This window comes from Cyanistes caeruleus, chromosome 1, assembly GCF_971803275.1.
Source record: "Cyanistes caeruleus chromosome 1, bCyaCae1.hap1.1, whole genome shotgun sequence".
Taxonomy (NCBI): Eukaryota; Metazoa; Chordata; class Aves; order Passeriformes; family Paridae; genus Cyanistes; species Cyanistes caeruleus.
In genome coordinates this window covers 42351985-42377961 of record NC_141701.1, presented here as the reverse complement: position 1 = coordinate 42377961, position 25977 = coordinate 42351985, and the positions used below count along the sequence as shown (strand labels likewise).

At 39.5% G+C, this 25977-nt stretch overlaps 1 protein-coding gene across 3 annotated transcripts in view; it reads left to right on the top strand.

The window, feature by feature from the left end:
• Positions 1–25977, top strand: part of SPIDR (scaffold protein involved in DNA repair) — a 194405-nt gene that overhangs the window by 72357 nt on the left and 96071 nt on the right. For all 3 annotated transcript variants that reach the window (XM_086888531.1, XM_086888544.1, XM_023921152.2), the window contains one exon: positions 2391–2610. In XM_086888531.1, the coding sequence (XP_086744657.1) occupies positions 2391–2610 (220 nt within the window). The remainder of the gene's footprint in view (positions 1–2390; positions 2611–25977) is intronic.

Sequence of the window (25977 nt, the reverse complement as noted above, 5' to 3'; positions counted from 1 at the left end):
TGTGCATGTGTGCCAAGTGTGAGACTTGGCTACTTGTCGAAATTGAGATGCTTTTAGTGTAGAAGCATTCTGCTTCATTTAGTATCAGCTCCCAGTATTTCCACCAACTTTAGGCTTGCAAGAGACTCTGATGTCTTGGTAGGATATTTTTTACTCCAATGTCTTTTAGAAACTTTCATACAGATGTAGTTCTTGATTTACCTAGTATTTTTATCTGTTTTACAGTCAGAGGTATTTAAAAGAAAAATGTTACTACGCTGTCATTCATTGTCTTCAACATGCTGTATCAGATGAGTAACATGTAAACTGCTGACCAGAGTCATAAAATTCTGCATGTAAGAAATGCATAGTTCAGAAGTGATGAGCAGTCTCTCTCATGAGCTGTCTTAATACTCTTTTTTTAATAAGCTGTTGGTGCATTTGAAAATTGAAACTGATTTTTCTGTGACTTGGTTTTTGAAGTGGATGTAAATGCAAATTGTGCTGTATGTCTAGAGGGAAGAGGTAAATGCTTAGTTACTTTAAAGGATGAGAATTTTTGTGGTTAGCAGAATTTGTTTATGCGTGCCAAATGACTTGGGGTTGACAGAGGACCACAACTGCAGCTAGTCAGGCAAAACAGAATTCAAATGTGAATATTCTAAGCCCTTCCCTTCAGGCATAGAAAACTAGTCAGTGCTCACCCTTGTCAGAATTTTCACATAAGCAAACATTATCACAGTGTAGTATCTGCAGTGGCACTGTGATGTTACAGCTTTCTCTGAGCAGGTGATAGCAGTGAGGAGCAGCAGCAGGGACAACCTTTATCAGTCAGTTTCAAAGGACTTGGCAGAAAGAGTTGATTCTCCTCCTTCTCAGATCTGGAAAAGGAGGTCAAGCCGTAATGGCTTGGACAGAAGTGGATTATGTACGTCTTGTGTCAGACTGTCTGGTGGAACCCTTTATTACAGCTGGAAAATACCAGTTCAGGGGAAGCAGAATGCTTTGCAGAAGCATGTTGCATGTGATGAAAAATGGGTTCACATGAAAGTGGTTTTGAGAACAATTTTGTTTTATATTTCCAAACTGATTTATTTCTGTTTCAGTATGAAATTTAATAAAGACAAGGACAGAATTTTTTATTTTATTTTTGTAGAATTCAACTTTATTGAATAAATTTGAAAGGTTTTAGGGCCTGGTTTCTTTGGTTTGGGTTTCTTGAGGGTTGGGTTAATTTTTTTTGAAGTTTCTCATAAACTCAAACTAAAATATTTTGATTTATTTTCCAGAGGAAGAACATTCACAGTTGTGAAATGAGCCTTAAAATAAACAAACAAATAACTAGTACAGCTCTGCTGTTAAGTTCCAGTATCACATTCACTGTTCCTCCCCTGTTACTTCTTTGCTGTGGGAAGACAATAATTTATATCAGCTGTTTTTCTTGGGATGTTGTATTTTTCCCAATGCAACTTGTAAATCAAGAAGGGCAGAACTGGGGCTCTGCTGCCCTTGTCCTCTGGGACCCTTTTCTGCCCCACTAAATGCTCATAGCATTTAGCAGGGTAACAGCTATTCTCCCTCTTCCCTCAATGACGGGATTGCAGATCTGAGTAAGGCTAGGTGAGAATGAGAATAAACCTTACACAATATTATAGTTCAGACCAAGGTCTGCCTGAGTAGTTCTTGCCCTGTGCAGAATCCAAAGGGACCTAGGAGTAATTTAATTTCAGTGCAAAGTTGATTCTTGTTCAGCAGCGACAAAAGTGCTAAGAATTGATCTATATAAATGCTTGTATCTGTTAATGTTGCTTTAAAGCAAGGGAGCCTTCTGACTACCCTGACTGCCTTCTGTTAAAATGGATGATCAGTTTTGCAATAATTCTTTTTTAGGCTGTGCATCTTGTTCCTTCTTTCTCCACATTTGTCCCTCAATGCGAATCATCAGCTTTTAGATGCTTTGTACTTTTCTAACTTGGTTCCTGACTACTTTGAGAAAGGCCAAAGATGGAAACACAGCTTCAATTTTAACACTATGTTTGATTATTCTGTTTTTAAACAAATTCATTTTTTGCAGTATCTAATAAAAAAGACTGAACAAAGTCAATGAGTTACAAGGTATGGTGGAAGAGGGTTTCTTGTAGGGAGTTCATGATTTCATTTGTGTTTGGAAGAAGTGCAGGTGGGATTTTTTTCTTTACAATTAATAGTATCTGTAGAGAAAACAAAAATTACTTTAAAAGCTTAACGTAGGTCTTTTGATAAGGCTGTATATTCTACTCATACATGGATTTATCAAGGTCAGACAGATGTGCAGAGCACAGAGGGATGCACATCTTTAGAGTGCCGGAACGTCTTTATTTCTCCTCATCCAGACTTTGTATTTTTATTTTTCATTTTCACTTTCTTTCCAGATAAATCTGGTGTTTTAATTGTGAAGATCTTGGAAATATTTGAGGAGTGCACAATACAAGTTGCCATCTGCCAGCAGCTGGATCAGTCTCTTGCTATGCTTTCACCCGAGGATGCTGTCGTCAATGCAGAGGAGCCAATACTCAAAGTCCTCTTCACAAGAGAGACAGCAGCTCACCTGAAGAGCAGACCACAGGATGTTATCCACATCTATCCCCCATGGTGAGTAAGAAGAAGGCGCCACACTTGCTGTAGCACTGCAGAATGAAGTGGGGTCAGTAGAGTGCTAGCTGCACTGTTGTAGGAAAAACCTTGGGGGGTAATGGGACAGCAGGGCATTCTTGTGGTCATCTGTCTCTGGCAGCTTGAGAGACTTTGACAGATACCTTCAAGACAGGCTCAGATAACAACTAAATATGTACCATGATGCCTCTAGTGTTGCTCAGGGCTTCAGTTGTGTTTTCACTTAATATTTTCATGTTTAGAGCACTAGAAAGGCCTGAGCAATGTCTTATCAATGATAAGGCCAATAAAGTGCATACTTTCTGGTAGCAAAGTAGTTCAGGAATGCTCATCTGTTATTGTGAGCATGGGTATAATATTTCAGTGGAAAAGTCTCTATTAACTGTATAGCGTTCAGTCTTCAGTTCCTTGAGTTCCTCTGCAGCACAGCCCTTTCTGGAATTCTTAAAAATGTTTGGTCTACACTTGTGGTTGCTTTCTGAATTGGATTATTTACCTGAATTTTAAGGGGTAGCAACAAATTATGAGATTTCTAGTAAAGCAGCTGGTTGGTAGTGGCTGTAGGCTTGGAAGGACTACTCTTCATAAAAAGTTAGGGGGACTTTGAAGTGGGAATATTACTTCTCTCTTCACTACCCTCCACCCAAATTATAAAAAAGGAAATACTTTTCTTACATATTTCAGCATTCATTACCTGAGTGTTAGCCTCCAGCCGCCTTTTGTGTTTGACCATATCCTTTTGCAAAATACTTTTTCCTGTTTTGCAAAGGTCTGTATCTGGTTTTTATCTTCATTGATAGCTACAAATCTTTTCTGAGTTTCCCAATTTGTAATCTTCTGCTTCTGAAGTGTTTTTAACTCTTTTTGGAAGCAATTCAAAAACTAAGGGAAGATATTTTATTTGGGGTTTATTATGGCTACAGATAAAACTATTGATAGTTTAGATGTAAATAGATCGGTAGCAAAGGGAAAATTAAGTTCAATATTAAGTCCTAGTCTGATATAATTCTGGTTCACTGCCTTTTTTTGTTCTCATTTATCTTTTCCTTCACAAGCTTTTCTTCATGCTTTACATTTGGTTTTGTTTGCCTGTTTTCTTCCTGTTTCTCTCTCTTACAATCTTAGTTCCATTTTTCAGGTTTTCTCTGTTGTTTTTAAACCACGAGCTTTTGCATTTATGCAGCTGTATCCTGCTGTATAGACCTTAACCTACATGAAGACTCTTGTACTAGAAAAATTGTTTTAATTAGGGTGTGATTCAACTTTTCTCTTTCTTTCCTCCTTTTTTTCCTTTTCCTGAGCTGTTACTGTAGAATGCTTAGTTTAGAATGCTCGTGTAAGTCTCCGACTGCTGCAGCTTGTTTCATGTCTGCTCTGGGAAGATGTAAATCTGCACTGATACGATCCTTTCCAGACTACAGACATCTGCAACTGTTGTACTAGTGCAGTCTTCTCATTTGTTTAAATTTTAAGATGTTCTGGACACAAAGCTCATTCCTTTATGTACATAGATTTCTTCTAAAAGCTTCATAGCTAGCTGTCTGTCTTCCCAGAACTCCTGCCTTTTATTCGTTTTCTTTAATAAATATATATATATAAAATATTAGTAGGATGTGCTTTTCATCTAGGCAAAAGGTTATTTCATGAAACCATAATGTTTGGACAGAGGATACATCTGCATTGTCACTGTTGCTTTCCTTATATATGTGTCTCAAGGCACTTCATAAATACATCAGTTAATTGTAGCAAAACTGCATTATACCTCATCTCTGATCCTATTTTCTATCTTTTTGAAATTATCTTAATGTCAGTTGTTTCCTCAACCAACTTCAAAAGAAATTGGGCTGGATACTGTTAAACTACTGGAGGCAGGGAGGGGAGAGAATGAAGGATGTTTTTGTTTTTGATTATAAATTGGCACTTTTAGTTTACATTAATTGGAAATTGGACTTGTACACTTAGTGTAAGTTTCCTCTATCATAGTTCCAAGCTTCTATTCTCTTAAACTCTTACTTGAGAGCTCTGAATGCTGAGATGTAGTTCTTGTTACTCTGCATTGAATTTGTACTTGTTAAAAACAAATGCTGTTTCTGTTAAAATGTTTATCTGTCAATTCAAATGTGTGACTAGTGAAAAAACAAATTAACTAAATCTAATCCTGACATGATGAAATAAGCATACTTATGTATCTTATTAACATCTTATGTATCTTATCAATATCAGTCAGAAGCAAAAGGGACCAAAAAAAAAAAGTAGATGCAAGGGGAGGCAATCCTTGAATTACCTGTGTGGTTTTGGGATGCATAACACACTGTACATTGTTGTACTGTATTTTGAGATAGTTTTATGGTAAGACAGAATGGGATGAGATGAGGTGTTTTGTAAGTGTCCTGAGAGCAAAATTTCCCATTACCTTTAAAATAAAACCCCAGAATTACATTTTGACTTTGCTTTTTGCTCTCTGACCAGGTAAACAAGTAAGATACAGACATACAGGCTGCTGGCTCCTGGAGGTGATTATTCATGTCAAAAATTGAACACATCATTTTGGAGCCTTTGTAAAATTAGACTTTGCTTTTGTAACTGTACTTGTCTGTGCTGTGAACTTGGTGCATAACTTGGTATGTGAAACATCTCCAGCAGTAGACTTGCATTAAGTACTTTAGGAAGCTGTGTTTAGAGAAGTGCTGATATGCTTGTCGGTATTGTTTGCATGCAGAGTCCCATGAAACTTCAGCACTGCAGTATAAGCAATTTAATGTCAAAAATAAAATATTGGTGGGGGCTGGTTGTAAGAATCTTACCACTGGATACTGGACATTGCTCATGAGAACAGTCCCACTGGATTTCAGAAGAGCTTTGTGTCAGGGCAAGAATTACCAGGACTGAACCTAGATTTCTTTGTAACTAGATACTAATTTATTCGGGTCCAGTGTCTTAAGGTAAATATTTATAATCGTGAAAGCAAGGGATTTGATGTGAGAATTGTCACTTGCTATAGGGAAAGCAACCTCCATAAACCGATTCAAGCTTTCAAACCAGTGTTTGTGGTGGAGGACAGAGCTCAGCTGCCTGGCCACTGAGACATCTGACAGGAGCCTGCTCTGATCTTGTGGCTATATGGAAGTATTATTGCAGTGTTGTATCTAAATAAGGCCTATTAGCTTGGACACATCACATGAAAACGATTGTGTGTTTTGGGCTGGAGCTGGTTTCTGTCTGGCCAGCCGGGAACAAAACAGGCAAAAGAACTCAGCTCTGCCTGCCCCTGCCTGTGTAGGCTTGCCTTTGGTTTTCTTTGCAGTCCCAGAGCAACTTCTTGGATTAAGATTTTAAGTGAACACCTCATAATTTTTTACAAACTGAATCTGAATCACTAAGTGTTTTTAACACCTGGAAAAGAAAAGAGTTTATTACTGAGCTTAATTAAATTGATTACTAAGTCTTTATTCACTTTGTAGAAATACCTACCCAGCAAAAAGTAAAGACTTGCCTGCAAAGACATGAGAGAGTGGAAACAAAGGCTTCCACTCTTCCACTGGTGGTGATTTTATGTCTTCAACTTACCTGTTTTTTTCCTGCTTGTTTCATTGTAAAAATTATAGAAATAATTTGCCATACCTAACAGAAAGTAATAAGAGTTGGTATTTTTAGAGATTCCAGGATTCATTTGACTGCTGCCACTGCAAGGCTTGGGAACAGTTAGTTTGCCTTAGATACTCCTGTCTTCTGCTCATAGCTATGCCTACTAGTTAATATTCAAGATAAACTGACCTGAAGAAAATTGTGCTGATTAGAATTCTTTCCCTTTCCAGTAAGTTTAACAACTTGGAAATGTTTTTCATGTATTTCTGAAGTTAAACTACTAGAAGTATGTGATATTAATAGAGTTCTTGGCAATAGAGGTATAAACCACAGATCACGTTTGATTTGGACAGGCTCAGAGATCGATCCATACCTACTGAATGTGAATGTCTGGTATGAAGCCTCTAGTTCAGGAGGTTCATGTGGTGCTAATTACTGGGGGCAGGGGCAGTATGAAGGGGACATAACTACTCTGCTCTGTTCTTACAGTGCCTGAAAACACTGCAGAAAACAAGATCCTTGGCTGGATAGCTGTTATTCCCCATGCAACTTCTCTGAGACAGTTTATTTTAGGAACTTGGTATGGCAAGTACATAAAACTCTTAAATCTGTGACATCAACGAGCAACTTCAAAGTTGTTCTTTAGTTTCTCTTAACCTGTGAAACCACGGGGAGTCATAATTACTCAACTTTGAGTGTTCTAGTGCCTGGAGAAAGTGTTTATTGTGGACTTCTCATTTCTGTTTGCATAACGCTAAATTCAGTCTCTCCTCAGTGAAGGAGTTTTAAAAGACTTTGAATTATTTACTGCCAAGAAGAACAGCTCATACAAAACATTGCTGCTGATCAGCTGATGCACAGGGATGAAATCTCGAATCTTAAGTCCTTTAATGTAGGCCAATGATGGAAGTTGCTGTAGAAATGTACAGGCAAGCTCTGAAGAAATTTATGTACAATAAGCAATCTGGTTTTGTGGATTCAGGTAGTATTCTACTTTAGAATTATCCTGGGTATGCTGTAGGCTGTTTTGTTGACTCAACAACAGCATTTATGATAAATGGGTATGTTACTGTGATTTTTGCACTGTCTTACCTAACACACTATCTTTCATCATCTGGGTGAGAAACAACAGGAGCAACACAGGGAGCCAACATGAAATAGGTGCTTTGAGCTAGCATGGCTCATGTTAAAGGGTGTTTGGCTTCCATTTGATGAAGATAGAGACTTTTATCACTATTGCTCTCACCAGACAAGGGAAGCATTTAAGAACATTTACAGAGTACCTCCCTATCATAAGAAAAATCACATGAAAGCAGGATCTAGGCTTCATATATTAATGAAATGCAGAAACAATCTCCTGCTGCTCTGTAAAGAAAGCATCTATATCCTTCTAGACTTTCTCAAATTAAAGAAAGGCATGTACAGAACATCTTTTACATACATTCAGTTTCTCAGGTCACTCCACAGAGAAGCAGCTTTTTTGAATGCTTGATAGATCAGTTTTGTCCAGCTGATCAATGTTCATCATCTTCCTCTGATGAAATCTGGGCTCTTATATATACACACATATAAATATTCAAACAGATGAAACGGGTGGAAGGGGGGGAGATCATAAGGTCAGATCCCTCTCATTGGAAAGATGTTGGCTCTGCCTTAACATCTTCAAAGAAAGAATGTAACAATGGCAGAGTGGGAGAACCCTGATAAGAGCGACGAGGCTCACTCAGAAGATAAAATTCTACAAAACTTCAGAGCTGTAAAGCCAGTGTGGGCACTATTTCTAAAGTACATATGGGAATGGCCTTGGAGCCAAAGATCAGATCATATCATCTGCTTGGAATTGCTTCTCAGAGATCATGCAGTTGTGAAAACTGAAGGTCCTTTCAGAAACAGCTGAAGCAGCAGCAGTTTTTTTGTAAGAATTTATTTTTTGGTTTGTTAAGATATACTTTTCCTTGTGCAGTCACTTCAAAAGAGGGGATTTGTCTTTAGAGAGCAGAAATACACATACTTTCTATGAACTGAAAGTGGTCCCTAGTAAGCTTTTGATATCATTTCTTCAATGCTTCTTTTGCTTTGTCTTTTCTAGACAGAGTAGTCCTTAGGCTTTTTCTCCTTTTTTTCTTTTAAAAAATAAAATATTTTTCTTTTGTCTATCCTCTCATGGAAAGGGATAAAATTTTATCTGTAGAGCTGCTCAGGTATATGCTGTTTTATATCTCTAGAAGTGAAGAGATTAAGCAGTTAATATTATTTGCATTTGTTTACTTTGCATGTAGAAAATCAAAAGAACACAATTTCTTAGTAATCTAATCAATGAATAGTGTTCTTTCATAGGTGGATGACACAACTGGAAAAATGCAGAATTTCACAGCTTTGATTCCAGGAGAATAAGTAATTTATGTCATTTCTGTGATCTGCCACAACCACCTGAAGCAACAGATATCTGGTATTTCCAATGTGGGCTATGTTTAATAAACGCAGTAACACGATCACACTTTTACAGTGAGACAGACATGCTTATTTTTATAAGTGTGGCATGGATAGACATGTGATACAAATGCCATATAGAAAATATGAGTACCCTGAAAAACAAAGATTAAAAGCCTGCTCTCTATAAAAGGGGTTTCCACGCAGAAAAAAATGGAAACACAGGAAGACAGGAGCCTCAAGATAATATATACAGTGTTCTGCAGAAGATTAAAACTGGATTTTTAAACACGACTGCCTGTCTCTGGACTAATAGCTGATGGTAATCTTGACACGCTGAAAAAGGGGGATTTCCACTGTATTGTACCAATGAGGTGCGGGGGTTTGTTGATACGTTTGTTTGCTTTCGGCCAAATCACAGGGGTCAGAAGCGAGCGGTGTGTTTGCAAAGCAGCAGCTTGGTTTTCAGATCAAGGCTGAAATGCGTTGTTGCCAGCACAGAAGCCTCCATCGGGCTAGAATACCTCTGGTCTCCCTGACCAGATGTGTGTCTGAACTGGGAACATCCAGTCAGTTGTTGTGCTCCTGCCTCACGCCCCTGGCACAGAGCTCACCTGAAAGGAGCACTGCATGTTGCTCTCAGGAGGTCGTTCTGTGCTCTGGAGGGAGTTTCCACCAGCATGACTTTTTCCAATATGGGCTTGTAGAAATGAAGGAGTTGTAGAAAAGAGGCAGGGGATGTGAACAGCCTGGTTTATGCTTGGGTTGTGTTTTTATACATTTTTCCTCAATAATAGATACCATCCAACTTAGATCCGACTGGAATAACTGTGGTGTCCAGTTAATGGGAAAAATCTGAATCACCTCACTGTGGTGCTTCCATGTTGACGAATTAGCATACATTTGAGTCCACAGCTTTTAGCAGCAGAATAGGAAAATTGTTTTTAAACATCCATTCCTTACAGTCAGTGATGTTGTTTATGTCTAAAAAATTATTGGAAAAAATATTCAGTGAGAATGAAACTGTCTTCCCCTAATATTCACAAAATAATCTTATCCTGAAAAATCTAATAATATTTTGTTTTGTTTTTTAATGAAAGGTCTGTACTTGAAACTTTCCAGCTTTTACAAGTGAGGAAATTCCAAGCATTTTGTAGTGACAGATACTGTTAGTGGGTAGTTGTCCACTGACGTCAAAAACAGAGGATGGCGAACAGCTTTGTTCAAGTCAACGAAAAATGTACAGTCTTGGATAAACTCTGTGTTAGCAACAGAGCTATCAATGATATACGAGCAGCTTCACATGAGTTCCCATGTGTATTCAATCCAATGCTAAATTCCAGATCTTGTTTAATGAGCAACTGGTGGAGCCAAGACCTGGCACTGCAGTCTGCTTTATCCAGTCATGAAGGAAAAACAAGCTAAATAAGTTCAGATGAACAAGTTCAGAATTACTGCAGGGTTATTAAAAAGTTGTGATTTGTATTCCTCTGCTAATGTTTATGACTAACAGATTTGGGACGTGTAAAACAATACTTAATTTGTAAAAAGACTATGTGCCAAAATTCCTTCAGTAGTTTAACCACTGAAGAGCAAGTTTTGACTTTGTGAATGGGTTTCTTTAAATGTTTAAGACTAACAGTAATCAGCTAATCTTTTTTTTTTAAAAAAAATTGCATTTTGAAAAATTATGGTTTCTGCTTGTTGGATTGCTGTTCAGTACTTTCAATTCCTGAAATACAATGAATTTTGATAGCTTACTGTGGAGAGAAAATTTTCAAGACCAGTGCCATTCTCTTTATTTATCAGGTGTGATTTGCTACAGTAATGGTAGGTATGTATTTAGAGTAAGATTTTTCCATGCAATTCTGTATGCAGTTAGTTTGGGGTTAGAATACACTGGATATTTTCTAGATACATGCTGGGTTTTTGTGCTAAGGATGCTTGTGTTCTTGGGCAATTTTGTGTGGGTAAATAGATGGATAAAGTGTGAGTTTGCCAAGTTATCCTGCGTGATCATTCTCTACAATATCAAGGTATGCTTTGTCAGATTCCTTCTCCTGAATGTCATATTTAAGTGTAGGTAAGCAACAGTTAATTTCTGTACTCCGAGCAGAAATAGTAATTAAAGCCCCAAGTATTTCAAAAGGGGAATGTTGCTTTCAAATATTTGAAAGATTTGGAATGTTGCTACCCAAAATACAGTATTTAAAACATCTCAGCTATCCTGGGGGGCAGGAGCATGGGAGGGCAAGGGGGAGAGCAAATTTTACTGTTACTTCTACCAGGCAAATTACTTCTCTTTCAGTAAAAGCTCATGGAAAAAATACCCGTGGTTTTATGTATTTTTGGCAGAAGAATGTACTTTGGTATATGAAAACAGTTCAGCTGTGAAACATTCAGTGTAGCCTTTTGTGTGTTTGATGAAGCTTCTCTTCCTACCAGTCTTTTGAGTCAATATTCACTGTGCAGATTGCAATGTGTTACTTCTCCCTGACTGGTAGGCTTCTTTGAGGGCATCCTGAGATGTCTTGAAAAAGTACTCCTCTAGTCAGTGTCCCAGTACAGTCCTCTGGAACACCAAGTTTTTCCAATCAGAAGTATCGGAACAATATTTAGAGCATTAGAAGTCCTGTGCAACCACTAATTTTACCTTTGGGGCATTTGTGTTTGGAAAGCCAAATCACTGATGTGGCTCCAAAAAAAAAAATCATTACTTGGCAGTAAGTGGGGAGGGAGATTGTTGTGTGTATGGGGGTTTTTTGTTTGTTTTGGTGGTTTACTTCTCTTTCTTTAACCTCTTTGGACTTCTGAAACATTATCTGTTTTCTCTCTCCTTGGTAAAAGAGTTAGAGTTAAAAATAAAGAAGCCTAGCGAACATTTCTGTGGATGTTTTTTGTTTTGACGGTTATCTTCCCCCCTTTTTTTTTTCCAATAAGCAGTGCATGTTTGCTGTTGAGTAGATCACGATGGTGGACTTTTGCATGATCTTCCTAGGAGTCATTGTCCATAGTCAGTCCAAGGTGCTTGGCTGTCATAAAGAACAGGAGTGTATGTCCACCTTGACACTGCTGCTGTTGATAGCATGTCTGTTAATGCAAACCCAAGTCTGTCAGCATCTCCAGCTAATCCCTTGTAATGTGAACTGGGAAGAAATATCTGTGAAGAAATATCCTGAGGTGCTCTCAGGTATTGTTGGGACAGACACTGAGGATCATAACTACTCCCAAAAAAAACCTGGCAGAATAGTTACAGTGCTGCATGCACACATTGAAAGCCCCAAACTTGAGAACACTTAAGATTCAGTATAAAACCATAAATTACATTGATTGTATTTGTGTTTTCATTTATCTTCCCAGCATGGCACAGCATGTCTGTCTTTTGTGTTTCCCAAAAACAAATTTCTCCTCCAAGCTGAGGTTCATTTTTGAGAAACGTGGGCAATGCAACTATGTGAGATTTGTACATTGTATTTGTGCCTTAGCAAATACTGCTTGTCTTCTGGTTCACTGAGCTTGTCATAAATATTAATTTAATAGGGCTGGTACTGTTTTATGCATTGTGAATGTACAGATTGAGGAAGAGATAAATTTTATTGATATGGGCTGTCATTGGAACTTACAGGGTTTGTAGCCTTAAAGGAGCTCAGATTTACAGTATATATGTATAATAATCATTCTTCAAATTATCTGAAGACATTTTTTACCATATGGGATTGTTCTTTATTATATTCCCAAATATTTCTTTCCTTCTGTCTTTCACACAAAACCAAATAAGTTGCCCAGTATTTTCTCTGACTTTTTGCAGCCTCCTGTGGTTTACAGTTTGAGAAGTTCTGCATGAGATGATTGTCTGATTTTGCTGGGAGGTATTTGACCCCAGGAGTTTGCTTTTGAATCTTGCTGTATAGCAGCAACCTGTTTTCTAGCTATACTCAAAAGCAAACCCATTTTAAAAACAAACTTCAACATACCACATGATCAGCTTCTAGAACAATCCACCCAAGTCTTGAGAATTGCCCTTGGTTGTAGGTCACTTCAGCTACAACTTCAATTTCTTGATTTTTGAGGACTGATGCTTAGTTAGGAAGGAATGGAATCCTATTAGTTTTACAGGTTACACCAAAACTGCCCTAAACACAGGTAGAGGAGAAAACAAGAGGGAGAAGTTATTTCAACCCAAATATAAATTATACCTTTTTTAGATTAGCCTGCATATAAAAGTATTCTTTTCCTGTGCGTTCCAGTTAATTGATTCTGTACCTTTGATTATGAATCTTGTTCTTTGGCAAAACCTTACATGTTGAAGACTGCCTTCCTAGAAGAGGTCTGAGATTTGGAAATGCATGTAATCTTGCATGCAAAGCCCTTCTCTACTTATTAAGCTCTGAACACCCATTCTCTAAATTAATATAGGCATTACTTGGGTTGCTGTGTTGATTTTTTGGGACCTTTCTTGGAGAGTACTTTCTTATCCCACATTAACATCTCCATTGATGTATTTTGTCTATATCTAAGTAAAGCCATTTTCCATCCAGAATGTGAACTAAATGTATCGGTTAATATATTGGATTTTTTATTGGTCGTATTTTAACTGCTGTCATAATGTTATTGCTTTATTGACTATACATGAACTGTGGATGATTAGGAGGAAAATACTTCCCTTCGTGGTAGCGAGACAAAATACGGCCTTTTAACGTATAACCTCGTCAGATGTTAAAACTTATATAAAATGCATATATTGACATTATAAGTATGTAGAAGCCAGGGTAGTACATGTGTTTCATTGCCTCTTTCACTGAAACTGGGCACGACGGCAGTCCAGTGCTCGAGGGCTGGAGTCTGGAGCGAGACGCACTCAGGTCCGGGCATGGAGACAGCGACATTTGCCTCCCTTTAACTTCTGCTTTGACTTTCTTCAGCTTCCTCAGCTGTTTTGGAAGTGACACGAGCAGTCACGCTGGCGATGCACTGTCAGGCGTATATTGCACATGTGGTGCAGGACGCGCTCCCTTTGCCGCATTTCCCGTCCGTGTGTGCGCTCGGCCGCGCCGCGCCGGCTCTCGGGGCTGCGCTGCGCGCTGCATCGCTTCCATCACGGGCTCCGGAAAGAAATTATTCTGAGTTACCAGGGTGCTTACACAGGGCAGTGGCGGGACATCAGCTTCCTAAACAGCATCTCCGCGGCGATTGGCGGGGCGGTGGGATGCTGCCCGAGCCCCCCGGGCGCAGCTCCGTGCCCTTCCCGGCGGCTGCGGAAGGTGGCAATGTTGTCAGCAGGAGCCCAGAGAAAAGCTGATCTCACCGAGACAGCCGCAGCGCCTGTTTGTCCACAGCTTTCTCTGGCGTCAGAGCTCCACGTCCGTGAAACAGGAGCCTGCAGCAGGGGGATTTCTTGGGGTTTGTGCGCCATCGCTTCTGCACAACTTGTAGACACTCGGTGCGCTCTCCGTGCTGGATGTGGGGATGCGCATGAGGCTCACACAGCTTTGTTCCCCGCAAGGCTTCTCCGTGCTGCCTGCCTCTCAGCCTGCAGACACATCCTCCGCCCCGGAGAACGAAACTGAGCGCTTTAAGTGAAGTTTCATTTCTGCAAAACACTTGTAAATGTTTCTGAAACCTGGTGTCGTTTTCTGCCCACTCCCCCTGGATGTTTACAAACTTTGCTTTGAATTGAGCTTACCAGGGGAGAAACAGAGAACTTGCCTGCATGCCATTGACGTGTTAAGAGCTACCTCCTGGCTATGACAGGTTTTTAACCTGTTGAAAGCCTAACAGACCTGTTCAGGCTTTGGTGGGGATGTTTTTCTTTTCATATTTCAGCTAATTCAGTGAATCTTTTTAACTTCTTCAAATGATTCAAAGGTTTTTGTGTCTTGTGATTTTTAACATTTTTCCTGTCTAATGCTAATTCTTTACCCTTGAGGGAAAGTACAAGAAAGTTCTTGGTTAATGCTATCCCATTCCTTGCCTCTTGACTGTCTTGATGCGGCACTGGTAAATAGATCATTGATTTTAAATTATCATGGGACCTTTCAACATACTTAATTCCTGGGTTCACCTCTCATTCTGTGTTCCTTACCAAGCCTTTCTGTAACAGATTTAAACCATTTAGGAGGTCAAGAAGAGGAGAAAAAATTAAATATTTTTAAGTACTTTTACGGTAAGCAGAGAGCAAATAGGATGACATTACCTTGTAATCCCCCATCTTCCTCCTTAACTTTATTTGCAACACAAATGACAATTTTTGTTGGACTTCGTGTCTAGTTACTTGTTTTTCATTAGATAGGAAAATAGACCTAAGGTAACTAATGCTGTACAACTTCCGAGGCTGAAGCTGTGTATGTATCTCCTTCCTGACTCATGTAATGGACATGCTACTCCCTGTATTAAATAGACACTGAAGGTTTCTAGAATTGCTTTGGTCTCTGTTAAGCAAAGATTGTTTGCTGGGTACCAAAATCTGTTGGATATCGGTATGGATACTTTGCCTACCGCTGCTCTTCACTTTATTTTACAAATAGCCCAGCAGTGCAGGAGAACCATGGATAGTGACTCCTTAGTTGTAAAAAAATGTAAAGGAAGAATTTCAGAAAATAGTTGGGATTTTGTGCAATTAGTCTGGCAGAAACTGATATATTCTATCTCTCCAAATGACAAGCCAGCGAAATCTTTGTTTTGCTGTGCTATGTGGGAGAATTTTTCATTTCAAAATTGAAACTGGAAAAAATAATCTCCAACTCCAAACAGGAGAATTTAAGATACAGTGGGTTATTACCACTGTAATTTTTGTAATTATTTATTTTTGTAGTAATAGTCTTCATGCTTTAAGAAGAAAGTGAAATATTTCACCTTGGGACTTCCTTTAAACACTGCTGAGTAATGCAGTCTCACACGGTTGTAATAATAATTTGGCTGAGGAAAAGGCTTTGTGATGATAAAATTTTCATGTTTAAGGAAGTAGATGCTACACACAATATAAAGCATGGAAATAAACGCATTTAGAATTTTGTTTTCACTTCTCAAACCAAAGGAAAATACTTCCCTATGATTTTAGAGTGTTGTTAACAAGCCTTTGTAGCTATTAGGAGCCTAAAATAGTAAATAGCTTAGTAACAAAATTATATTAATAAACCTAACATCAAAATGACAGTACAAAGTTATGTACATATGGTTCCATTTTACATGACAAAAGAAGTTTTCTGGAGTCTATTTGCCTAAAACAAATGTTTTAATGGAACAGTGTAATGATTTGACCTCATCTCTGCTTATCCTTTTTTTTGACTGTAAGTATCATTGCCAAGACAATTAACTGGGTAATTTACCCAGGCAGACAGAGCTGAAGTTCTGTAGGTAGGCCCAGCTTTTAGGGCAAGTTGGCGTGCTGTCTCCTGCTCAAGTGCATATCGACCTTCAAAGTGTCTTAGCGCTAGAGATAGTTCACCCTCAGGAAGTTTAGCTTAGATAAGCATCTGAATTTTTTTGGGTACCGAAATCTGGAATGCAGCAGCAAAATCTGATGAGCATGGGCTCTCATATCTGAGTCAGCAATGGGGCTGGATCCACTCCTGTTGTTCAGCACTTCCACTGCCAGGCCCAGCCAGAAGCAGCAAACAGAGATGCATGAGAATTAAAACCGGGGAGAAGAGCAGGGAGCGTACCTCAAGAAAGTATCAGCAGGCTTCAAAACAGAGTTCGTGTAGGTTGTGTGCAAAGGTGAGGAGCTGTGAAGAAACTCACACCTTCTCTCAGTGTGGCCTTCCAAAACCTCAGGGCAAGTTGGGTTCTCAGGGGGCTCTTGGCTTAGCCCCCTGTAGGCTGGGCTGTTTCGCTTGCCAGATGTAAAAGTCAGCCTGTGAAATTAAGGTGGGCTTTTTTCCCTGCTTCTGATGCTTTGCAGTTAACAGTATTTCAGGTGTCACAGGGCACACTGATATCAGCTGAAATTTTAGACTTGGATCCACTCGGATGGCAATCTGAGCAAGCAAGATATGAAAAAGTAACAAGGAAAAGAGAGTTGATGTATTTTTTCTTAGTGATCTCTGGGTATTACTCAATTTTCTGATCTCTTTTCCTCTGCACCCATTGTTTTCTAAACCTTGCTACTCACGAATTAAACCCTTTTCTGTAAGTTAAAAAAAAGTGGCTTCTGCCTCTAGAACTCAAGTGAACTGCTCTTGTTCTGCCACAGCAAATATCTGTCACTTTATGTAGAGTTTTGTGGTTTTTTTGTTGAAAACGAATCTTTAAAGTATTTGTAGTCTTCTGAGGCTGAATTTCCAAACTAGTGTCCATTTAATCTGTGGAGATCAAAGCACTTGCCAGATTTTGACAGGAGAAAGTTGGCCATGACTGAATGGCAATGCATGCCCAGAACAAGGCTTGTGAATCACAGGTTTGTGAAGCAGCCTCCTGAAAATACACCTGAAACTTAATTCTGTGTACCATGCATAGAAGGAAGTTCTCCCTGTGACTTCATTCATGCTTTTGGCATTCCAGTGTTATTTCTGGTGATAAAAGAATAATAGAATGAATAAGCAGCTAAAACACAAGAGAAGAGAATGAATTTAATCTTCAGGGAAGGTGAGAACACACCCCAGTTCTCATCACTTCTGTATGCCATGCCTATTCTAATCTCCATCCAAACTTCAATATAAGAGATTAAATTGTCAATCATTTTTAAAAGTTCATATTTCAGAAATTCTAAAGTCTACTTTTCAGAAGTGACCTGGTATTGATTTGCAGGTATTTATATTTCGATAAAATGAAATTAAAAAAAAAAAAAAAATCTGAATAAAAAAAGGGAAAATTTTAAAATCCTTAATATGTAGCTGAAAGGACCTCTGTGTATATCTAGCTTTACATGTAGTATGAAATAAAAAATAGAAAATGGAAAAAAATGTCAAGCACCATAAAGTGCAAAGTATTCTTCAGTGGTTACAGGCCACCTTAGCTTGGCTTAATTTCAGAAGGTACTAAGGACATTTCACTTTCTTTCCTATTAAGTTTGGGAAATTGACTGATTCTACTGAGCTACTCCTTTTTTTTAGGTAATATAATAGTTTTGTTACATTTCTTCTTACTTGTGTTTTTTAGTAATAGAAATCTCTTGTACTTTATTCTCACTTTGTCGTAAAATACAAAAAAAAAAGTATTATTTTTAATAGTCATATATACTGATGGCTGGCTGTTGACATCAGTGAACTTCAGTTAAAATTTTTAGGTGTATATATTAAAGATTAGCTGGTTTTTCAGCTGGCTGATGATTTTTCAGGGCCCTATCAACTTTTATGAAATAAATTTCATGAGTCTCACTGTCAGCTTTCTGAAACAATACTGACTTGTTGGTCACTGGAATACTTATGACATCTGGAGAAGAGCACAAAAAAGGTGGTTTTGGGTTTTCTAGCTGGTCGGATGTGGCCAGTTGATATAACAAAGGCAAGAATACTTAGAGGGTGTTCTTACCAGGAAAGCAATGTGTTTACTTAGCCTGTGGTTCTTCAGAGAGCAGGTTGCCCTAAAAAAGTTGTAGGTGGCATGAGGTTGGTCAGAGGGCAGACACTTGTTTGACCTTTTAGTAACAAGTCCTTAGACTAGAAGAAAACCCAAATGTGTTTTTATTTCTTAAATTACCACAAATGGTGCAAGAAGCTGAGGAACTGGGACTGAGAGATGGCCTGCAAGTTTTGGACTCATCTGGATCTTCATGTGTAGAACTGCAGCTGCACAAGCAGTATAATCCTAACACCTTATATTATAATCCTAATATTAATTATGATTAATATTGAAAGTAATGCAACTGTCTTGCCTAGTGTTTCCAGATCTTTATTTTTTCATTGTGGTCAGTCAATGTTGAGAAATTTTTAGTTATTATGTAAATATTTGGGGGAAAAGTGTTATATGTGAACTTTACTACCACCAATCATATGCCTTAGCTATTCAGGATGAATTTTGGCTTCCTTTGTATACCCTGGAAAATTATGATTAAACTAACATCTACACATTAGGGTTTTGTTGGTTTTGGAGTGGTAAAATGAAGTATTTTACACTTCTTGTTAACAATGAGAGACATGAAATGGAGTTCTCTGAAAAGCTCTTTCTTTGCATCCTCTAGAAATGAAGATATTTCCATACATTTTCCCCATCCCCCCATATTTCCTAGCCTACCATCCTGCTCCCCTGGCATGGTGGAATTTGGATATTCTCAGTTTTATCATGGATCCGGTAGCAACTAAAGGTTTTGGTTTGGTTTTTTTTTTTTTTTTTTGACTGTCTTTGATATAGTCGTTGACTAAAATACGTGTAGATTCTTTTTTTCCAGGCAAAACATTTTATAGAATTTTTAAAATATATGCCCCAGAAATACCAGACTAAGTGGACTAAACATTATTGAAATGAGTAAACTCAACTGAAGGGCTGCAACTCAACCTAGAATCTCTTTTGTGTAATTTTAGCTACCAGTTAGTTCAGGAGTAGAAAAAAATAATGCCATTTAATAATATATTCTCACAGCTGAAATTAGAGAGGCGAAGGAGTGGGATTTCCCCATTCTGTGATGCGTTCGAGGCTAGATAGTGAATGAAGAAAGAAGGAAACGGAGAAGATCCGTGTTGGACACGGGCTGCCTGCCTCGGTATCATGTCATGTCTCTCGCGAATGTGTCAGAAGTGAAAAAACAACCCACCCTGCAGCAGCGTGTCCCTGTTTTCCTTGGCACCCTTCTGCCGCCTGCCTTCGAGTGAAAAAAACAGAAGGGAGAGAATCGCCAAAGTCAGCGCCTAAGCTGATTTAAGCCGACGGGGGGCCAGAAGTTTATCCGAAGCACAGGCTCCTGTTTTAGGGAAGGGCAGACACATGGGTAGGGTGCAGTGTGAGCCCCACCATCGCCCCATCCCGGGTTTATTCCGGCTCCTCGGGGTTTGTGGGGAGAGCAGGAAAACCCCGGGAGCGCGGCACGGGCCGGCGGCGGGACCAGCCCCGGACTTTCCGGGCCCGGCCGCGGCGGGAGGGCAGCAGCAGGAGGAGGAGGAGGAGGAAGAAGAAGAATGCTGCCGCCCTGACGTCAGGAGCTGCTCCTGGGAATGTTTTGCATTCCTCTTCCTGGCAGTGGTCAGGTGGCTTCCAGCAAGAAGGAAGGAACAGCCGCTTCCAAAAAGAAAAAAAAAAAAAAAAAAAAGAAAAAAAAAAAAAGGGGGGGGGGAGCATTGAGAGCACGCGGAGGAAAAGAACACTTTATAATAAAAGTATTGTGGGGGAGGCACTTTTATTAAAAGCCAGATTGGGAATTGGAACCAGATGTTCTGCATTCGAAAGCTGCACGAATGTTAAACGCGTTTATTAATGACTGTGATGGCTGAGGTATTTGGCTGTCTGCCTCGCTTTAATCTCATTGCTCCGTATTAAAAAACAGTTGAGAAAAACATATTTTTTTTTTTGTACCCGACTTTAGGCAGCTTCCTTTATACAAATATTCATTTAAAAAAAAAGACAGGATTTTTATGGGAATATAGCCACATATATGAAAGCAAGAAGCGAGCAGGGAAATACCAACATTTGTCTTGTCCTGTTAGTTTAAACATATATGTTGTGCTGAAAATTATTGTCTTAAAATTTGTTTTCCTTCTTGATTTGTGGTTGTTGGATAATGCGCATGATGTAAGCTGGAGAGGTCAGAACATGCAATTATTGCTGTTCACAAAATACTTCCTATTCCCTTAACTCTCCCTCTTTAAAGTCCCTGTCAAAGCCTGCGTTTAAAGCAAAACAAGAGTAGATACTCAATCCGAGGGGAGTAAAGTAGGAATTGCATTCACCACAGGCAGTGCTTGTGCTTTACATCCTTAGATGCAATTAGGATGCATCTTAGATGCAAATAATGCATGTTATATCTCCATGTCAAGAGCAGTGTCTCCACCTTGGCAGTACTGCACACTGGGGAGTACCAAGCACCAAGAGCTTCCATGGGGACTCTGGTTTGTGTCTCAGTGGGGATGAGATACCTGACAGCACCATAGCCTGTACAGGCACAGGCAGATCTGGGGTATCCCCCAGACAGGCAGGGATCCTCTTCCCATCCTGGGGCTCTGTTGTATGCAGGTCATAAGATTTTCTGTGTGAAGCATGGGCTGTTGGAGGGAGAGATGGAGCTGTGCCATGTCCCTTCAGTTCACAAGTGTGGCAATGCCCTGAACCTGTGCCTTCTTTATCCACCTGAGAGAGGAAAGAGTCATTTTCTCTGTAAGCACCAGGAACCCACACTTTATGTGGGTGAAAAAAACCCACATGGCTGTTTTGTGTGAATTCAGACTTCCTCAGGCAGGGCATAGATTATGTCTAGGGCTGGTGGAGCTGAGCTGCCTCTGGATTCAGGTTGGGAGAGGCCATACCAATAAAACTGCACCACAGAGACTTGCCCTGGTCCAGCGTGATGGGTTTTTTTTCCTTAATTCATCCTATATTTTCCTGTTCATTGACACTGCACAAAGTTGTATTTGGGTGGAGTTACCAAGCTTATTGGCAGGCAGTGTATTTGGTGGTGATGCAGGAAGCTGGTGGGACGGGGAAGGTCTGGTAGTTTTGGGGAAGTTTCCTTGAGCTCTGTGCCGGGGTCAGGTGAGGCCCATGAGAACCCATCCTTTTCCTGGTACCAATTGAAGTGAACAGCAGCTTCCTACTACAGGGTGGATGCTCTGCTGAGGAATTTCCAGAAATGCTGAGAAGTGCTGACTCATAGCTTACGGCCTGTCTGGGCTGAGGGGAGGTTTTCAAATCCTTGGCTGAAGCCAGCAAAAAATGTTGCTGTAATGTACTGTTTTATTTTTAGCAAGGGGGGAGGCTGTGTTGCTTAGGATGAAATGCTTGTGAGTGGTTTCAAAATGACAGACACTTTTAATTTTTTTTTTCTTTTCTATTTTTAGAACTTGGAAAACAGGTTGTTTTGCTAAAATACAGACACTTCTCTGTTTTCCTAGTAAATGGGTTGTTGTAAAGGAGCCTTAAGGATTTCATGCAGGAAGATTTTTTACCACCACTGCAGTTCAAAATGTCCTTCAGGGTAGGAAATACTGAAGTATTTGAGACTGAAACTCAGTTGGCACTTACTTGCATATATTTTTCACTTCTGCCGACGTGGGACTGCAGCTCCAATTGTTGGAGCTGAAATGTAGCCAGATATTAGCTGCTATTACAAGATCATTGTAAAAGCTCAGTTCTTGTGTTTCATCCTCCCTTGTTTTTAGCTGTCACTTCACAAGTAATCGGCTGTGCCTTTCATTTCTTCTCTTTCTGAGCAGAAAATGCCCTATAGTGTTTTCTCCTGACTTCTGCCAGGAACAAGACTGAGGGAGTCCTTTCAGGGTGTACCACCACTCAAAATACAATTTTGGTGATTAGATTGTGAGGGCAAAATTATTTTGTTCTCCCTCCTCCACCCCCCCAGCCCCTCCCCCACTCAGTGTATTTTTTTAACATGTTCTTGGGGATGTGTATTGGTTTTTTGTTGAACAAGCAGTAGTACCTCGGGATGATCTTCAACATATGCACTGTCCCAGAGAGTATCCTAAATGAAATACAAGTTTGTATAAACTCTTTCGCTTCTAAATTCTAAAATTTGCTGTCAGCCCTTCTTCATTCATAGCCCTGTACCTCTGTCTATGGAGCTGTTTGCAATTCATTTTTTTACACCTTAATAGAGAACAGTGATTCTACAAATGATCTGCAGACTGCTTCCAACCACAGTGCTAATAGTTTTTGAACCTGTAGCTTAAAATGGCACATTTTGCAAATATGAAGGAAAACAAACCCACCAAAACAAACCCACACCTCGTACAGCAACCTTGCAGTGTATGGCTCGAGAGTAACTGGTGCACAGCTTCCCTGAAGTTCTTGGTGGACAGTGTTTAACTGCTCTCCTTTTGCCCTGGGACTGAGTGATATTACCTGTCCAGCAGGGTCCTCATCTGATAACAAAAAGGAAAAGGATAATTCTATGCAGGAAGTACAGGAACACAGGACAAGGCTGTTTCCATTATGTGCTCATTTATTAGCTCATCACTGTGCAAAAGTCCCAGTCTTAGTCATTTTAAAGTAAATACAGTGTGTGCACGTGAGCTGCTGGTGATTTTTGTGGTCAGAAAGAATTGCAGGCAGCACATCTATCACAAATTTCACAATCAAATCCACTTTTACTAATGACTAACCTTGCCAGCTCCCCACCTCTAAGAGAAAGCTTCTTTTTCTACCCAAATCTACTTGTTCCTTCCCAGACTTTATAGCAGCTGCATAATCTCTTTTAAGAGATTTGTGGCATGGCACCCGCCACTATACTGGGAAAATAATATAGGTCATACTTTATTTCTAGCCACCTGTCAGTAAATTCAGGACAAGAGCCATGAACTCTAACAGCCTTGCATGTGCCCCCTTTTAGATTGATGTGTCATCCGACCTGTGTGGACATGCCTCAACTGCATTGCTTGACTTCAGATAACCCGTTCTACAATCCTCAGCTGCTTGACCCTATTCTGGTTTGGATGAGGCACAGAACGTACCTTTTTGTGAAGATTCTGTCCCCAAACTTATTTAAAAAAAAAATAATTATGCATGAATGTTGTCCAGCTTTCCAGGGAACATCTTGGTACGACATGTATCAGCGAAGTGAGAACATCTCATTTTACGGTCAGCTTTTTGTAATTGAATCTTCCCTAGTCCTTTCTAGTAATATTATGCTGCACAGTCTGGTTTCTGTCTCTAATACAGACATGTCCTGCAAAGAGCTTTCTGCTTGTGGCAGCGCAAGCTTGTGCTTTCTCACATATCTTTGTCTCTTAATGCTCCCTGTTCTTGCATAGCTTTGTGATCTCGCCACTATTTGCTGCTAGTTGCACTGCAGTCTTGGTCGCTGCGTGAAATCTGAGCAATTCATGCCTATGTTTCAGTTGCCACACTACTTTTTTTTACTGTGTCATTGTCTTAAATAATTTTTACTTTTGATCTTGTGGAATTTCTCTTATACCTTTCTTGTAACTTCACTTTGGGTCACCATGACACCATATTTCTTTTTCTATATTATAGTGAGTGCCCAGAAAGAGCAAAAAAGATGGATTAATGGTAAATCTTGAGTAGTCATCTGCTTTATCATAATCTTCACTTATGTGATTGCATTAGCACTAATTGTCTTTTGTACTGTTTGTCCACTAGGCTCTGTTGGTGTTCAGAACAGTTCAGTTCAAGAAACACACCGTGTAGTACTTTACTGTTTGCTGGGTAGGGTGGTTCATACATTGATTTATATATGAAGATGAGATTCCAGTGGTAAAAAAAGAAGACTTTTTAAAAATTTGTGGTCAGAATTTGAGTATCCTAAATAGTGCAATTAAGTCAATCCAATTGTTTTGGTAAAGGTTAGAGGAACCCTTTGTGAGAATTTTTAAATACACACAGTAGACATGTACGTGTGTGTCTGAATATGTGAATGATAAATTTTGAGAATGTAGGCTGATACTTGTAAACAGCAAGCAGAGGGTAGAAATAAGTCACATTTTGTTTGAACCAGTAAGTAATCCAGGGAGACAGGATAGAAAGAGGGAAGAGATGGTTAAGGGAAAATAGATTACCATTACTTTATGAATGTCTGCAGGTCTCTCAGCATCATCTCAACTGCTACTAAGCCACTTCAGTCACCTTTTCCAGTTCTCTTGGTTTTTACATCTTGTCTTTGAATTCTAATCTTTTTCCAGTATTTACTTTTGATTACTGTAGTGATTCCATGGTGTAATCTAAATTAGAAGCTGTGTCACAAACTATCAGTTAAACCAAATCAAGGTTTGCCTCTTGCAAAGCAGCATTGATTCAAATGTGGCATCTGATGCATGTGATGCATCCCCAGTAATCAATATGTCAAAAAATCAGTACATATGCAGCTGCCAAGAAGACCTGTGCCAACATTGCAGGTTGTAGGCCAATGGCTTTGTTATTAACTCATTTACATATATTCACATCAAGAGTATTGTGGGGTGTGGAGCATCAGTGCATCCCAAAATTTGATCATCCCTGTGTTGCCACTGCTGTGTACTGCAAACAACATTGTTTGGTGATTTCCTTCTTGTGCCATTGATTCTCCAGTCTGGGGAATCAAATTTTCAAAACGTCTGTGCTGCTGTACAGCTGGGAAAATTTGTCTTTCTGCTTTCATGTCTATTCCACAGTAATGTGTCTAAGAAATTAAGCTATCAAAGGATGCAGGTAGGATTGTGCGTACAGAAGACGAACTTTCCAAGGAATAGGAACATATTTTTTTGACACAGACATGTCTGTACTAGCAAATAATGTGGTAGGAGCAGCTTTATGTGGAGCAGAAGCTGGTATGGGAGATTTGGTCCTGCTGTAGGCATTGTGGGCCTTTATTCCAGACAGGCTGTAAGCTGGTCACGTGTCCCAAATGCCTTTTAGCAGTTGGAGCACATCTTCGGGTTTAGTTTCATACAAAAAGAATCCATCGTGTGAGCTCAGAAGGCTGCTCCACAATCCAAACCAAAGCTCGGGGAAGATGGAGAGATTTGCCACAGAAACACACCACTGATCTGAACCGCAGGACTGGTGTGGACACACCCATGAATGACCAGACATCAGACCAATCCATCTTTCTCAGTTTGGCTTGCTCTGAGAATTCCTATTGTCATACACATACGCAGATGCACAGTTGTAAACAGAAAAACCCAGACAATAAGTTGCTTTTTAAACACTAAGGAGAAGAAAGAAAAAGAAAAAAAGGTGGATGTTCAGCTTCTAAATACCTGGGTGTTGCTCCATCTGGTAATGGTGACTGTCTAGCCATTGTTGCATCTGTCAAAATTCTAGACCTTGTCTAACTGCATCTTTTATCTTGTAGAGTCCTTAAAACTGTGCTAAAATACTGACGTTGTTCCCTTGTAGCTGGTATGTATTAATTTGAAAAGAGGTATGTGTTCATTCCCCTGGCTACACTGGAAAGATCTGACAGCTTTTGCCATGCCATATTACCTGATAGTACAGCAAACAGATACTTGGAATGATAAGTAGGAAAACCAGTCTTAACTGTAACTTTATACAGAGGAACAAGTTCAGAGTTTACCGTGACATGGGCACCTAGAAAACACTTGAATGTGTGAGCTGTGGAATGTGACATGGTGGTCCTTTACCCCAATGCCCTAAATCAATAATTCATGGTTCTTTCAGGCTTTTTTTACTAGAGTTATCCCCTGGATAGAAGGAAGTTCCCACAGCACAGGAATTGCAGACTCTTGATTTCCCAGGGTATAGCTTGAGGTTTGTTTCCAGGAGAAATGAGCAGGT